Below are 18,359 nucleotides of genomic sequence, written 5' to 3' on the forward strand. Positions count from 1 at the left end.
AGTGTCTTCAGACAGTTGAAAATAAACTAATAACAACATTTATAAAACCCTTTCACAAGTGTCTTCAATGAAATTTATCAAACAAAACTAACTCAGTTCAGAGCATGGCTCTTAATTTTTAAGAAAACCTTCTCAAAACATTTTTGACAAACTAACCTTTTGAAAAGGGAATGTGCAGTGTGAAGTACTCCATTAATGGCGTGAAAATCTCCACTCTTAAAATAGGAAATCATTTCTTGAATTAAATTCGGCCATTTCTCTGGGAAATCCTCACGGCCTATAATGCTGACGGCATCACTCAACTATGGAATTAAGTATTATGAAACATTCAAACATCCACACATAATTTTGAGATATACAAATGCAAAGAAGAAATATAAATCAATTAACAGAAATAAGGATTGTTAGTAAATAAATTGATGGAGTTAAGATATTTAACTATAACAGAAATTTGTAATAAAACAAGTGAGATTATGCACTATTCATAATGTGTTTCCTGTTTTCTTCCTTCTGAAATTTCTAATTCACAATTTTATCTTTTAAATGACAATTTTTTTAAAAAAAAATTCTTTATTTAATCTTAATTACTCAGAGTTGGCAATATTCTCTCCTATTTTTTTTACTTCTTTACTTTCCACACCTCTAACAGTATCCAGCTATGTCTTAAGATTATGTAATTGTTAAAATACACTGTTAAGTTTGTGTAACTGTAGTTGCATAAAAATTGGAAAATAAGAATTCTACAAAAAATAAAAAAGTCCAGATTGAAAGTCATCTTTTTAGTTTTAGAGATTTATTTAAGAATATGGGTTAATTATTAAAAAATTGTTTTTCTTCTTCTTCTTTTAAATATGTTTCACACAGTAAAAAAAATCATTGCTTCGAGAGGATTACTTTTAATAGTTAATTTTTCCAAGTGAAATATAAAATTTGTGTTGTCAACTGCTTGGAGCCATTGAGGTCCAATGTAATTAGAGCCATTCTTCATGTTAAATTTATATAACTACTTGTTCAATAGTTTTGTAAATTCAACATGAAGAATAAATGTAATAAATTGAAGCAAACATCTAAAATTTACTAATCTTATAAGACTAGACCTAATGGAGTAGCCTTGAATAAAACAAATCATTAGATGTTTAACACCTTGTTGTTACACTTCAAGAATAGATAAATTTTACAAGATAGATCATTTAATCAATAAAAAATTTTAGATACAAAACAAAATAATTAAAAAACAATAAGTTTGGCAAACTTTTAAAAAATAAACTATTTTGAAAATTTAAAAGTACAAAAGTGCCTTTGTGCGTGTTCCGTGCAATAATCTTCGATTAACACTTAAAAAATTTGGGGGGAAAAGGATTTAAGAAAAAGATTTTTCCGAAAATAAAAGTGCCACAGACCTGCCTTTGTATTTGTTCTGGACTGCGTAACATTAGTCCAACTATAAGGCCTTTAACACTTTCTCGATCAGAGTCATGAATTTTATTGTCAGAGTCTTCAATCTAAAATAGTCATAAAAGTTTATTTAGCATTAAATATTAATTGAATGAAGGGTACAGAAACAAAGAGAAAATATGAACTTTTGAAAAATTGTTACGATAGGATAAAAATTCTTCTATCACTAGAGAGAATATTGGACTTTCGAAACTATACTGTATGACTTTTATACAGAGTTTATATATATACATAGCTACCAACTTGTTAAAAACCAAAATAGGAACACAAAGCATGATAAGCCAATCAGAGAAAATAATGACACAAAGTTAAAGTTTCAAAATTTTGTCGGATTATAAATTTTTGATTCCCGGACCTTTCCTGGACCTTTCCTGGGATGAAAGAAAATTGGCAAAAGTGAAAAGGGGCTAGAATATTGAAAAATCAGAACATTTTGATCTAAAATCGTATTTTCGAAACAAAGCTAAAACTTCGGAACAAATACGATTTAATAGGAACAGTTGGCAGCTATGTTATATATGTATATATATATATAGATATACAGTGTTGGCCAAAAGTGTGGACACTTTTTGAAAGTTTCATGTTTTTCAACTTTGTGTGCTTGTAGAATATATTAATTTTCACTTAAATACAAACGTTTATATATCAAATTGAAGGTAATTTAATGTAGAATTTAATAATAAATACAGTATTACAATATCTGTATTACAAAAAAAGTTATGCAATTAATAGTAAGATCTATCTTAGATTTGCATTTTTTTAAAGTGATACTTACACAATCAATACTTAGTAGGATAACCCTTAATTTTTAATAAAAGCTTCACAGCGTCTTTTCATCGAGTGAATGAGTGTTTGGAGTTCATCTTTCGTAATCACATGGTGCCAAGAATCAATTATAGTTTCACTTAGTTGTCTTTTATTGGATGAACGTTTTTTTCGCACAAGAATTTTCAAACGTCGCCGCAAATTTTCAATTGGATTGAGATTAGGGCTGTTTCCTGGCCATGGTAATATATCTATGCCTTTATTTTGAAACCATGCTTTGCATACTTTTGCTGTGTGGCATGGAGCTGAATCCTGCTGAAAAATAAATGGTGCATTGCTGGAGAAGAGATCCCTGATGGAAGGTATCAATTTTGGTTTCAGGGCAGTTTCGATGTATTTTTTGGCATTCAGGATGACATCAATCACTTGAATGCAGCCCACACCATCTGCAGATATACATGCCCAAATCATGACATTTGTTGGATTTTAGTAGTTACTTCAATGCAATCAGGATGAAGCGCTTCACCTACTCTACGGCTCACGTATTTTCTACCATCACTTCAAAGAGAGATATTTTACTCTCATCACTCCAGATTACTTGCTTCCATTGATTTTCTGACCATTTAATGTGTTCTTTTGCCGACTAAACTCGTTTCTCGAGTTGCTTTTGATTTAAATATGGTTTTTTCCTCGGAATTCTAGCTTGTAGTCCAAATCTTGATAAGCTTCTTCTTATTGATCTTGAACTTACTGCAATACCAGCTGCATTCATTTCACATCTAATGACATTTTTCTATCTTGAAGGCATAGTCATTTAATTTTTCTATTGGTAGTAGCACTTGTGCATTTTTTTTCGGCCTGATTTGGCATCCTGAATGCCAAAAAATACATCGAAACTGTCCTGAAACCAAAATTGATACCTTCCATCAGGGATCTCTTTCCCAACAACGAACCATTTATTTTTCAGCAGGATTCAGCTTCATGCCACACAGCAAAAGTATGCAAAACATGCTTTCAAAATAAAGGCATAGATATATTACCATGGCCAGGAAACAGCCCTGATCTCAATCCAATTGAAAATTTGTGGCGACGTTTGAAAATTCTTGTACGAAAAAAACGTCCATCCAATAAAAGACAACTTATTGAAGCTATAATTGATTCTTGGCACTATGTGGTTACGAAAGATGAGCTCCAAACACTCGTTCACTCAATGAAAAGACGCTGTGAAGCTGTCTTAAAAAATAAGGGTTATCCTATTAAGTATTGATTGTGTAAGTATCACTGTAAAAAAATGCAAATCTAAGATAGATCTTACTATTAATTGCATAACTTTTTTTGTAATACAGATACTGTAATACTGTTATTTATTATTAAATTCTACATTAAATTACCTTCAATTTGATATAGAAACGTTTGTATTTAAGTGAAAATTAATATATTCTACAAGCACACAAAGTTGAAAAACATGAAACTTTCAAAAAGTGTTCACACTTTTTGCCACCACTGTATATATACAATGGAAAGTCCCATGTTCAGCATCATCGAGACTTCGGCAAGTCCAGAAAATAGATTTTCTCAGATAATAGGTCCTTAAGGTAAACAAACATCAAAACATCCTCATTAAATAAAAAATAACAAAAAGACGATAATGTCAATTCCAATAAATGAATAAGTCCACATGGTTTGCGGGGTTGCGCTATTTTTGCAACTGATTTCCACATGGTTTTACAAATCTGGTATAACACACCGCATGGTATAACACACCGCAAGTTCCAAGCCACGCGTTTCAGTTAGAATCATTTCTAGATCTACTCGATTAGCGACGCTTCCACAGTGAATATGTATGACTTCGAAGACTGATTAATAAATACGGATTTTCACTTGGCTTTTAAAATTTCAATGCTTTAATAAGATATTTCATGCTACAAACTTCAAATCACGCATTTTTATCACAATAATTGATGTTTCCCCCACAATTCCAAGTGGATTTACAATCTCTTTTTTTTGCCAGTTATTTCTACAGATTTTCGTATTTTTTTTAATGATACATTATTATATATACAGGAAATATTCGAATCGACCATTCGTAGAATTACTTTTCGATTTGTGACAATTTTATTGTCTATCTGGTTTTCTAGATTACATTTTCAACAGTTTATAATTTCCACATAGTTTTTTAAATTTTGATTTCTTTTTTTAATATAATATTATTATGATCTTCAAACTCTGCATTGCTCTTTTGAATAACAGGGTACGTAGCCAAATCTTTCAACAAAAAATAAGCACTTTTTAAGCACTCAAAAAATATTTTTAAGCACTATATACAATAACAAAATGCAAAATAATTTTCAAAGACTTTACATGATCATGATAAAATAACCAGTTTCTGACTAAAAACTCTTTTCTTGATTATATTAGCCACCATAATAAGATGTTTGGCCATTATAAAAAGTTTTTCGGTACGATATCAGAAGGTGGAAAATGAAGCCTGAAACGGAGAATATCTTGCATAATGCAGCAGAGTTGCACATGAGAGTGCAAGAATCTCAGCAAATCCCCGAGTTCAGTAGAGGCACATGTGGACTTTCAAGGATTTCATCAAACATGTAAAATGATTGGTCCTTTTATGTGCTATGGACCAACGGTACGCCGAAATAGATTGTGAATTAATGAATTGCGAAAATGATGAATAGAACAATGTGAAAAGCACACGCCTTTGTTCAATACATAATGGACATGATAAAGAAAAAACTCTCATTTTCGAAAAGGTAAAATTAAGCACTTTTCAAAAACACCCAAGGTAGAAAGAACCTTTAAGGGCTTTTGAAAAACGAAATTTGAAAATAAGCACCTTTAAGCACTTTTAAAAAACACTACACACCATGAATAATAATTTAATAGCCTGCATAGTTGTGAATAGTTCATCTTAAATCAGAATTTCTTTTAAAATTTGAAGTCGCTGAACTCTCTAAAATCGTGTACATGATTCGTAGCAGTATATTAATCCTTTTACGCGAGACATAGAAAAAAAATTTGCAATTTTTTTTAGCTGTAGTGAAATGCTAAATTTTGTTTACGTTATTTATAATTCCATTAATTATCTATTCTATTAATTATAATTCTATTAATTCTATTATTAATTCTATTAAATTATCAGAAAAGCAAAGTAATTTCATCCCTGCATACTATTGCCTTTATATGCTTTTTTTTTAAAGGGAAAAGTTTTGTTCAGTTAAAAAGTGTCCGGAAAAAAGACCCTCCAGTAAACAGATATCCGGACATGGGACATAGTACTGTATATGTGTCTATGTATATATCGATATATACATACACACTAATACAAAAATATATGCAAATAATGAGAATTAAAATTAACTTACAATTCTCCAATTTCTCTTTACATAATTTTTAAATGTGATAGCACTAGCGACTCTAATGGTGAGATCTACATCAGCTTTGTCTACCAAAGTCAAGAGAAGAATAGGATAATTTTTATTTCCTTCAACACTCTCTAAAAATTTTTCAGCTGAAATATAAATAGATACATGTACGCATACATACATTTAAAACTAGGTAAAATTAAGAGAAGAAAGTAGGAAAGTAAATGCAAAGAAAAAGAGTCACTCAAATTAATTTCTACATAATTAGTCAGTAATCATGCTAAATTTTGGAATGAATGGGTCCTTGGGATTCAAGACTTCTAAAGTTCAGGTTATTTTTTAACCATATAATATAATACAGTAGGGAACCGATTATCCGGAACAATTGGGACCATCGCTATTCCGGATAACTGATTTTTCCGGTTTTCTGATTCGCTACAAAAAGCGGTTTTTTTATTGTTAAACCCAACAAAAATTAGAAAAATATTTAGAAATAATCTTAAAAAGAAAAAACGATGAAGTAATACACTAATGATTATTTCTAAAATGATGGTAAGGTAAACATCTTTCAAAAAAGAAAGAAAAATCCTAAAATCTTATGAGTAAGGAAAAAAAAAATTTTAAATAGCGGGAAAATTTATCGAATTTCGTTCCGGTCCGGTTCGTTCCGGTATAATTATATTTATGACAACAATTAACAATCAAATTACCTACAAAGTTTACAAACGAGAAATAAGTGGTGTTCAATTATAAAATTACAGAAAAATTTTCATACAATTAACAGCATGAATTATGCAAAATAGAAGTATATAATTCAATTTATAATATAAAGTTTAAAAATTTTATTGGACCTTTATACAGAATCCGCAGATTATCCATTGTCTTGAGTCTGACAATATTGTGCAATTTTATCTTTCATAGAGAAAGAACCACTATCAACATTACATTATTTGAAAAGATACTATTATTCAGAAGGAATAAAAAAACATTATAAAATTATATTATGATACACTTTAAGGAAATTTTTTTTTCTAAACCATCTTTTTGAGTGATGAGTAATGTATTCCTAAAAAGTTAAAAGACTAATAATTTTCATAAAGTTGTTTAATGTTAACATTACACAGCAGTGGTTGAAACATTTATTAAGAATTACTAATCAAAAAAATTGTGACTGCAGACAAAGAAAATGTTTTTTTAACTTTCAATAAAATTAATCTTCAACTCGCAGGGAAAGTAATATTCAACTAGCACCGATATTAATCCTTAACTTGAGAGAAAAACTTAAAGCAAGGCAAATGATATAGAAGCAGTTTTTTAATTAACATTTTCTTTTGTCACAGATTTATTGATTTATTAAAAATTTATAATTGTAAAGTTTTTTCAGAAAAAAAAAAACTTTCGAACTTATGTTATAATGCGATGTTTAACAGACGATATATCCTGATATCAAATTTCCTACATCAACCAGTTCTAACACTAATGTCGTTATTCGATGACGCCAGTTTAGACAAAATCTGCGCCTGCGTTGAGGAGGCAATTACACTTCTCAATGTGCAATCATTTTGCAACTCACCCCCTGAAAAACCTCTTCGTCAAGAGGCAACTGGAGATTTTTCACCTACCGCTAGCTCCCTCAGTGTGCGGCCGGCCTTAACATAAATAGATTACATAATAAGAAATTTTTTAAAAAAACTATTCTATAGATAACAATGAAATAAAATATACCAGGTCTTCGTATCTCAGGAGCAGGATTTAATGTGTGCTGTAAATAATTCACTAGTGTTTGAAGGTTATTTGGTGTTACCTCCATTCTGAAAAATTTTATACTCAATTAACAAAAGTAACTACATTATTTTATTTTTTATATATATAAATGAATACAAAGACTACAAATCAAACCTTATTCCGTATTGTGCACTATTAGGGACATACACAGAAATCTGCCTAATCATTTTTGTTCACCATTTTTTTTGGTATGAAAGTAATTGCTTAATCCTCAGCATCATAATCACATGAAATAATCTACGCAATTATAACAGATATAATTTGGATAAAATGTTATCCTAATCTGTGGCGCTAACTACAATCACAATGGTGCTATATAAATTTTAAAATTGCAAATTGAAAAAAAAAAAAACATTTACATGTGTGCCTGGGGGTGCATAAGTTATACTTTTCAATTTGTTTCTGTGATGCCACCAAACACAGTGCTGACTTAAATAATCCTTAGTGGCAGATGGATCATGGGTTAGAGCAGGGCTCGAAAAAACTCAAAACTTTTACCCGTCCCTGAGGACGGCTTGTCCAACAATGTACCCGTCCTCCTTTGAAACTAACCCGTCGCTTCTAAATAAATAAAAATATAATTTTCTCTTCTTTATTACAAACATTTATATAAATTGCACAATGAATAAGTAGTCACTAGGATTACAAATACTAGGCTTGCATTATACAGTAATAAAAGGAATAGGTACTAGGTTACTAATAGGAACCCAGTATTTTTTTTATAAAATTTATTTCTTTTATGAAATAATTTAGATAACAAATGTCCCTTTCAACCGCTGCAGTACAGGAGACAGAGAAAACATCAATTCCACCATGCTCAGTATGTTGCTGTATTTCTAGATTAGAGGGTCATTTTAGAAGTGAGGCACTAGACTCTTGTAAGATAACAAAATTTGAAAATGTATCACTAACATTAACGGGAAAATGGCTGTCCGTGCGGATGTCGGATTCGGGAAATTCATTGTCCAAGGGGAATTTTTGACAGCCGAGGACAGGGTGGTTTTTCAAGCCTTGGGTTAGAGTCCCTAGCTGTCAAGCTAACTCTGGGAGGTTTTTGTGGTTTTCCATTCCTCCAATACTTGATCTAGGAGTTCCTTTGTCTTTAAGGGTTCAAATCTACAGGGCTACAGAGTTGAATAGTAGTCGTAAACCCAAAATTGGGTCTGCTGTTCAACGCCGGTTGTAAAATAAAATAAAACTATATATGATGAATTTAAAATTTCAAAGTTAAGGAAAGCTAAACATATGAAGGGTATAAATAGCAGCGCCAAAGTATTTTAAAGTTGCAAACTTTAGAAGAAAAAAAAAAGAAAAAAGACATGTAGATGTAGGGGTGGCTATGAGTAATACATTTCGAGATGGTTCCCTTTCGTGATGTTTTTCTTTTAGTTTCTCGCGGGCCGCTGCCTGGAAGTTGCCAAGACATGGCGATGTAAGTAAAAAAAAAGTCCACGCATTTTAAAGATCACTGCCCATATTAGTTTAAATGAAATTATTATAAAAAAATGAATTTGCACCATTCTCAGATTATCAGCAAAACAAAAACAATGGACCCAAAAGACCCCAGTACATTACTTAATAACATTTTGAAAATTTTTCAAGTTTAATTGATTTATAAAAAATTGATCACTCGTGAGACTTTTAAGAAATGAGATGAAATCAGGAGTTTGTAAGCCGGTGTATGTAATAAACTTCAAAATTATACTAAATAGCACATCATTAAAAGTTTAATAGTAGACAAAATTGATCACTCATGAGACTTTTAAGAAATGAGATGAAAGCAGGAGTTTGTAAGCCGGTGTATGTAATAAACTTCAAAATTATACTAAATAGCAAATCATTAAAAGTTTAATAGTAGACAATTTTTTTTAATACAGTATAACTTATGCTTTTAATTCTTTTTAAGTAAATACAAATATAGCAATTAATAACTACAAACTTGGTTCAAATTCTTTCACAAGGCAAATCAACTGAAAACCTAGAACAGATTTCAAAACACCACAGTACCATTGACTGCAAATACAGTTACAGTCTCAAATCGCATTTAAATGGATGGTTGACCGTATAAATCTAAACATAGATAGCGCTAAGGGTTAAAATTCGCCTAACTTCTGAGTTACTATTTCCGACTGATTTTTTAACATAAGCTCGGAAAAGCTCTCCATTCAATATTATTATACTTAGAGTGTTCACAATATTACGCGTTCTTTCAATTTAACTTTCTCCCAGGCAATATTTTGCACAATTATAACCAAATAAGGGTTAACACTCAAAACGTAGGTTGCTGTTGTTGTTTATTTACGTCGCACTAGAGCTACACAATGGGCTATTGGCGACGGTCTGGGAAACATCCCGGAGGATGATCCGAAGACATGCCATCACAATTTTGATCCTCTGCGGAGGGGGTGGCACCCCCGCTTCGGTAGCCTGACGACCTGCGTGCGAAGTCGAGCACTTTACGGTAGCACAGTTTAACGAGGACCAATACCGCACACACTCGGTCCCCACGCATACTGATCCCTCAAAACGTAAGAAACCTTTCACTTTATTAATGTTATGATATTAATTTTCTTAAATTTGTTTTCGGCACACGAATTGTTAGAATTTATAAGTCAAAAAAATATAAAAGGTAAAATTTTGCTTAAATTTGGTAAAAAATCACAATAATAAAACTTCCTAGAATATCAAGCCTGCTCGCACATTATTGCGTTGTAAGCATAACATAAGCGGAGGGATATACCGGAAAATTTCAAAATATTTTCAGATATTAGGAAGTGTATTATTGTATCTCGGACGGTGGTATTTCAGTTGCTAAGTAATCAGACTCTGGTCCTGACGGACTTGGATTCGAACCACTACTTTGCTAAGACCCACCTAGTACATGTGATACATGTGCTCGTAAAATCTGTGGAATCGAAAACCCTGTGGTCGGTCGTTAAGCAGTACCAGTCTGTATGGTACCGGGACCTGGAGAAAATGTCCATCTCCTTCAGATCTATGTCTAAATTGAAAATGAGATCGCTTCTGCAAAGAATCAAAATTATGATGGCATGTCTTCGGATCATCCTCAAGGATGTTTCCCAGACCATCGCCAATAGCCCATTGTGCAACTCTAGTACATACAACGTAAATAAGGTGCCGTCCTAGAACTACCATCCGATATTATTACCAAACTTATTCTACGAATTGGTGATCGAAATGGGCTGCAGGCGGCTTAGAGCAGAAGTTTCATGTCATTGTTTCATTGCAGAGCATGTTAGTTTCTGTCTTGATTATCAGATAGATTAAAAACTTTTAAGTTCGTTTCAACTTTTAAGTTATATGGAATTGAGAACTACATTAAACATAGTTCTAAAAGAAAGCGTCAGGGGAATTTCAAAAAGCATTTTTATCAATTCCCATATAGCAAAAATTCTTCCGTAGTAGCTCCCACGGAGGAATCGCTCAACCTCCCCCGGAGCTCCCGACTTTTCCCGAATTCCTCCCGCGGAGCTCCTCAGTAATGCAAAATGTCCGCACCTTTCAATTCCTCAGTTCCTCCGGCGGGCTTCCCGAAAGTCACTCCATAAGAGGAGCCGAGGAAGAATGATGAGGAAGTTTCAAGGTCTCATACTTTCCGATGGCTTTCCCCGGGATGTCTCCTAAGGAAGAACTGAGGAAGTTTCAAAGTCTCATACTTTCCTCGGGTACTCTCTTTAGGAAGTGCTGAGGTAGATTTGAATCTTATGGCTTTCCCTTAGGCTACTAATACATATAATTATACTTACTAATACATCTACATTATTAGATTCCCAAAAACTCCAAGTTGTTTGTGGAAATCAAACGATGCGGCTTAGAAGGGGCAATAGAAGGAAAGACTTGATATCAAAATAATAAACAAGTTCCCTCACTAAAGCCCCACTGAGCCATAAAAAATAATAAACAAAATACAAACAAAACACATACAAAATAATAAACTATCGTATCTTTAAAATAATACTCTTTTTATTAACAGACATTTCTTATTATATCAAAGATAAAATCGGAGAACAAGTATGTTACTAGGCCTAACTCAGTAACGTGGAAATCATTAACTACTTTAACACAGATCATTAGAATTATAAAATGTGGTAAACGTTTAAAATACATAGATACAATATTATAAACTGAAAAAAATTATTCAAAACGATTAACTTACTTTATTTACTGAATCATAAATGAAGAGCTCAAAATTACAACAGTCAACATAGCTACACTCAGCAGGGTTACTTTTCAAAAATTCTTTTTTGAGAATTAAATTCTAGTCAAGCACATCTAGCGCATGCGCAATTGCTCAGCCGGTTGCACGCACAGACATAAGTAATTATGATGCTCCTACGGAATAACCAGGGAGAAAAATCCATTGGATTGATTTCTAACGGATGACCAGTGGAGGAATATCCGTAGGCGATGTTTCCGAAGGACTTCCTACGTATCGTTATCCGTAGGAATGTTAGAATGGAATTTCCCTCGGCTTTCCCCTATTTATCCGCGCCTTCCCTCGGAAGAAAGGGATGCATTTGGGAGGTCCTAGGGAAAGGTTTCGGAAGATGAGTGCTATATGGGTTAAATACGAAAAATATCGTAGAACATTTCTATACAACTGAAAAGAGGAGGAGAGGGAAGGACCGAAGACATGGAAGCGATCTTCTCCCCAGATGGCGTATTCGAGCATTCAGTTCACCCCACAGATAGCAACATAAGGTTTATTTTAACGCAGCAAAAACCTCTTAGTGTAAACCTAGTAAGGTTTTTATTTGGTTTACGTGTAAACTTTCTAACCTTAAAACGAGATCTGTGACAATCTGCTCTATTCTACGCCCATCACACAAATCCGAAACCTTGGAAACCTTTATCAGGATTATTTTCTGATATCCCCACCGTACATGAGCATTGAGTGTAGTCAGTGTTGAGTCCCACAGTAGACTGATAGTTAACCCTTATGAAAAAATCGAGGTATAAATGAGGTATAAACAAGGTATATTTTAAAGGTATAAAGGAGGTTGTTATTTAAAGACGTCGTTGAGGTTGAAAAGGGTGCAAATGAATACCTCAAAACCAACCTCAAATATACCTTAATATATACCTCCAGAGGTATATATGTTTCAACTTGAGGTGTTTAATTTTACATCTTGGGAGAGGTAGATATTTACTACTTTAAAGTGTTTCATTTTCAACCTTAGGTTATTACTTATCAGCTTGAAGTATATTTATTTACACTTGTGGAAGTATTTATTCAACAACCTAAAGTGTGTCATTTTACACTTCAGGTTATTATAAATCAACCTCAGGTGTATTTTGTTCCACTTCAGGTAATTATTTTTCAACCTCAGGTATCTAATTTTATGCTTGTAGAGATATATATTTTTCAACGTATGGTGTGTCATTTTACACTTCAGGTTATTTCAAATCAACCTCAGGTGTATTTTGTTCGACCTTAGGTTATTACTTATCAGCTTGAAGTATATTTATTTACACTTGTGGAAGTATTTATTCAACAACCTAAAGTGTGTCATTTTACACTTCAGGTTATTATAAATCAACCTCAGGTGTATGTTGTTCGACCTCAGGTAATTATTTTTCAACCTCAGGTATCTAATTTTATGCTTGTAGAGGTATATATTTTTCAACCTGAGGCATGTCATTTTACTCTTCAGGTTATTTCAAATTTACCTCAGGTGTAATTTTTGATAGTTGGAAAGGTGATTTTTTACTAACGTAAGGTGTATTATTTTTCACCTCAAATATAAGTTTTTATGCTTGTAAAGGAAATTTTTTTAATCAAACTAAAATATGCCATTTTTCCCTTCAGGTTATATTTTTTTATGCTAATGCTGGTAATTAAATATAATTAAAATGTTTCTCCTTAGACTGCTAATTTTTAACCTAAAATATATATCTTTTCACTTGTAGAGGTATTTATCACTCTGATGGAGTTTTTAATGTTACACATTAGGTGGTAATTACTTATTAACTTTTTAGGGTCTGTCTTAATTTTCACTGCTAATCCTGATGCTAAGAAACTATTTTCTAAACACATAGGCGGAATACGGATGAACCTTTCTTTCGAAAGAATTTTCGACTGATTTCCATGTATTGTGTGAAGAAAAGTAAAATGCAATGCAAAGAATATATCTTCCTTTAATTTTGAAATACAACCCATTGGAATGTATTCTTCCTCACACAATTCAAAATAGGAATTTTCACTTAACGCCTGTAATTTATAGTTTGTGAACCTTGTGCTAATTTGTAATTAAATAGTTCATAAAATTTTATAATCTTGAATTAACATGTAGAGTTGAATAATGTTAAGTATGCTGACTCATAAACCTTAAAAGAACATTTCAAATGTTTCTGTAATTTTAATAATTTCAATTAAACTATCGTGAAAAGAGGATACATTTGTTTCAGAAAAATGTGGGAACTCATTTATATAGAACAGATGTTAAAGGCGCTAATTTTTTGTAAAAGCGAAATAACAGCAAATTTAAATCATTTAGCCAGCTTACAAATAAAAACTTTTATTAACAAAAAAAAATTAATTTTTCGTTCAAGAAATCAAAATTCTTGACAATTACTCTGCTTCTTCTGCAAGTTTGCTGTGCTTACGTTATTTGGAGCATTGGAACCTATAAATAAAAAATTTGAATTAGCGAGAGTCATATTTACATTGATAATGACAAATTTTAAAAGATTAGAATAATATTTTAAAGCTTATTTCGTTGCATAAATCACCTTTTATTATTATTTCTATTCAATTTTGAATAAATAAATGGTTTCTTTAGTAACAGCAGATGAATAATAATAATAATAATGACCTGCAAAACTCTCCTCCCAGTATATTTCAATTCTTTATTTTGACTGTTTAAACATATCACTTAAAAAAGCTAATTTTTCTATAAGATGCATATAAAAACTGCTGTAGAAATAACACGCTTATTGAAATTCTTAATTTTCCAATAATTCAACCGACCATTTTTAATTATGGATTGTTATGCTGATATTTAAATTTTTTTCTCAGCAAATTTTGAATAAATTCAATTACACTGGCCTGCTTGTTTAAATTTTTAGTCCAATTTCGCAAAAGAAATTGTACTAAAACCAATTCTCAATGCTGCTGATTCCGAAAATAATTGTCTATCACGTAAGGTTTTTAAAAACAAAAGGTCATTTTCAACCTTTTATTTAATGTGATCAAGAATCAATCATCTTTTAATAAAAGAATGTAGAACATCAATGTTTTGTGTTTTTCATGCCCCATCGAAATAAAAGCAACATTAAGTTTATATGTTTACTTGCCTGAGGGAATAATTTAAGATAATGCTATAAAATAATGTTTTCAAAAATCAAAGATCATGCAAACTTTATCAGTAATTTTTTAGGTGAAAAGATTTCATTGAATCAAAGGAGAATAATTTACTTGTCTTTTTTCTTTTTGGTGTATATTTAGAGTTACTCCCAGGGGAAGGCTCTCCAGTTACTAGTCTCCACTTCCTCCTAGCTGCAGAGCACGTATTATTGACAGCCTTATTCAAACCTTGAAATTCTGGATGCCATTTACGGAGCAGCTCTGTAAAAGTTGCATGTTCAAGTTGAGTAAAATCAAGTTATATAAAAGTTGCATAGCAAGTTTCATTTGGAAATTTTCAGATGAGATTTTTTTTAAGAAATTGAAGGAAATTGAAATATATATTTATATAACTTTGATAAGTTACTAATGTTGACAACAAAAATCCAGAGTCAATAATACTTTTAAACTTTTTTAACTACAATATAAGCAGATTAAGTATAGGTTCACCAAAATGATTTTAATATTTAATTGAAATAATAAAATTATTTTTTTGGAATAGCTGTCTCAGTAAATTTGTTTTATACAATATTCTTTGTGGATTAAAGATAAAAACTATTTTATTAGAGCACACTATTTATACGAAAAGTTTTCATGTTCTTTTAGTCTCTTTACGAGTCTTCACGAGTCTTATTAAAAATAAATTGAAAATCATTCCAAAATATTAAACTGCATCATGTTGATCTAGAATAATATTCAAGATTTTGCCTTAGCGGACTAAAAACTAAAATAAAACTAAACACAGTGGCGCGACAGCCCATAGAGGGCCAAGGTCTACTGTGCCCATTTCAGTTTTCTTGACCTTGGGCTCTGGGATGCAGGAGCAGATGTTCCGGTTAGGTGGTCAGCCGAACGCGGAACCCCCAGTGTTTAGCTCCCAAGCATGCTTGGTACTCATTTATCGACCCACTGAAGGGATGAAAGGCTGAGTCAACCTTGCCCGGCCCAAGGATCGAACCCAGGACCTGTGGCACGGAAGAGCGGGGCGTTGCCTTAGTGGACTAAACGGACAAAAAGTTTGAATTTTGCATGAGAATTTTTTAAGTGGATGCCAGTTTTCCTTTACCTATAGTTGCCTTTTTGCTAACTAACTTCAGATATTATTTAATAGGTGATACACATACAAATACTTTTAAGATACTCAACTAAACCAAGCTTATGTATAAAAGGGCAAGTAAACTTAAACTAGGCTGCATTAATTTCTTCGTAAAAATTTTAGTAACTTGTACTTGTCAGAATTCAATATGCTGTTGCTGGAATTATTATGGTGTTATTGAAGAAATGATTTCTGGTGAAAAGATGCGTTCTCTTAATCTTAATTTTAATGTTGAACTAAGCCATATTACACAAGTAACTAATTCTGGCAACTTTAACTTAATTCCTGTGACAAATATATCTTCTGTTTGTATTTCCATCCAGTGCGATGACACTGGAAAAATTTATTTTGCTAATGTGGTGAACAATCTAGAATTAGAATAACTTTTTTCTCTCTAGAGGCAATGTATATGTAAGTTCAGTAATCCCCGCTTATATATAATGTAATCGCTGCTAATATCAATCACTTATTATTACCGAAATTATTCGGTTCTGATTTTTTTTCATTGATATTATAGTTTTCTGTGATCCTTACATAATTTAATGTTATTAGAATTTAATTTTCAAAATTCTTTATTTATTAGCGTTATATTTTTATTTACTCTGCACATTTAAAAATAAAAAAAATTCTTTTCTTTCTCTGCGATAATGTTAGAATTTCCAATTTCTCATCATTTCTGGAGTTTAAAAACAAAATATTTTTCAGATTATGAAAATTTATGAAGTTTGCTTTATTAATTTGTGAGGGGGGTTAAAAAATTAGTTCACTAAAATTAGCTTGAATCTTATCTCATATTACATATATTTTTATTAAAAAAAAATTTCAGATTTTATTAGGAATTCTCATATATTTTTTAATGAAATTTGTTGATTTGATATGGTAAACTTGTTTCCTACCTTAGAATCACCTGTTAATAGTAAACATTAATTTAAAAAAATGAATATTTACTTCGAAAAACAGGATTGTTTTTTTTCTTCATGTTTGTAAATATATATTTTTATGAAAATGCAACTTTTGAAGAAATATTAAAATTTTTGTGTGATGTATTTACCCTGATTGCAATTTTTATTGTATATGTTTATTTTATTAGTTAAATATGTATGTTAGATTTTTGTTGAAGGCAACAAATATGCATTTCGTTCCTTACAATAGTATTGTTTATTTGTTTTATTACCTGCAATATATAGAAACTGTTAACTTTCAATTTTCAGTGATTTATTTATAAGAGAAATTATGAACCTTTTACTCAATCAGCTTGCATACTGCTACGTTAAAACATATACATTTGAGCAAAACAAAAAGAATAGTTATATTTGAATAAATTACAAACAATAAAATATACTGTGCGTAACCTGCTGTAACGATTCACCAGTAACGTTACCCTAAACAGCGACGAGAAATATTTAGATTGATCTGTCTTATTGCTAAGCCTACAACAATAGCCTCAAAGAATATCCTCCGACTTAAATAATGTAAGATCAGGACGCGTCTTTAAAACAAAAATAATGAAATTTAAGTTTGAAAGTTGAGGCATATTTGATTAAAAGTGACAAAGCTAAATTAATAAATGTCAAGCACACTTACCGAATTTTAAAGAAACTTTCGATTGTAAACACACACGCCATTTGCCGGCTAGCACGGAACTCTGGGAAGTGAGCTAGTTGATATGAAGTGTACTTTAAACAACCTTAAAACAACCTTAGGTATAAATAAAATGACTTCATACATCTCAATAAAGACCTCACTCTCTTTAGTTGAAAAAAATTATATTTTTTATACCTCGTAAATACCTCTTTTGTTACAAGTGTAAAAAAAACAACCTGGTGAACCTTAAAAACTGCCTCATGATTCTGGTTGATATGAAGTGAATTTTAAACAACCTCAAAATAAGCTTAGGTATAAATAAAAGGACTTCATATACCTCAATAAATATCTCACTCTCGTTAGTTGAAATAAGGTCAATTTTTTTATACCTCAAAAATACCTCTTTTATTACAAGTATCAGAAAATCAACTTGATATACCTTAAAAATCACCTTATCAGTCTGGTTGATTTGAAGTGAATTTAAAACAACCTCAAAATAAGCTTAGGTATAAATAAAATGACTTCATATACCTCAATAAATATCTCACTCTTTTTAGTTGAAATAAGGTAAAAAATTTTACACCTCAAAAATACCTCTTTTGTTACAAATGTAAGAAAATAAACCTGGTATACCTTAAAAATCACCTTATCAGTCTGGATGATTTGAAGTGAATTTTAAACAACCTCAAAACAAGCTGAAGTATATATAAATCAACCTCGTACACCTTAATTACAACCTTTACGAGGTATAATTTTTATTTCTGTTTTCTCTGCAACCTTAAATATACCTCAAATATACCTCAAAACAACCTTAATACCTCAAAAATACCTCAAATCAACCTTAAATATACCTTAAATTTTCATAAGGGAAGACACGGTTCCCAGCAGATCACTGAAGTCAAGCAACACTGCGGTTAGTGTGCAGATG

At 31.4% G+C, this 18,359-nt stretch overlaps 1 protein-coding gene and 1 long non-coding RNA gene across 2 annotated transcripts in view; both read right to left on the minus strand.

The window, feature by feature from the left end:
* Positions 1-9,463, minus strand: part of Cse1 (chromosome segregation 1) — a 90,775-nt gene extending 81,312 nt beyond the window's left edge. Inside the window, exons 1-5 of the mRNA XM_087149809.1 lie at positions 9,325-9,463; positions 7,326-7,411; positions 5,601-5,746; positions 1,401-1,502; positions 157-302 (exon numbers count right to left, since the gene is read on the minus strand). Of these exons, the coding sequence (XP_087005935.1) occupies positions 157-302; positions 1,401-1,502; positions 5,601-5,746; positions 7,326-7,410 (479 nt within the window). The 5' untranslated portion in view covers position 7,411; positions 9,325-9,463. The remainder of the gene's footprint in view (positions 1-156; positions 303-1,400; positions 1,503-5,600; positions 5,747-7,325; positions 7,412-9,324) is intronic.
* Positions 9,464-13,908: 4,445 nt separating this feature from the next.
* LOC147816657 (uncharacterized) lies at positions 13,909-18,282 on the minus strand. The gene is made up of 3 exons (XR_015428641.1): positions 17,432-18,282; positions 14,824-14,973; positions 13,909-14,032 (listed from the first exon to the last, which is right to left on the minus strand). It is a non-coding gene; the product is annotated as an uncharacterized LOC147816657 (long non-coding RNA).
* Between the last annotated feature and the right edge of the window lie 77 nt (positions 18,283-18,359).

Source organism: Parasteatoda tepidariorum, chromosome 1 (assembly GCF_982258835.1).
Source record: "Parasteatoda tepidariorum strain Cologne lab strain chromosome 1, Ptep-v5.0, whole genome shotgun sequence".
Taxonomy (NCBI): domain Eukaryota; kingdom Metazoa; phylum Arthropoda; class Arachnida; order Araneae; family Theridiidae; genus Parasteatoda; species Parasteatoda tepidariorum.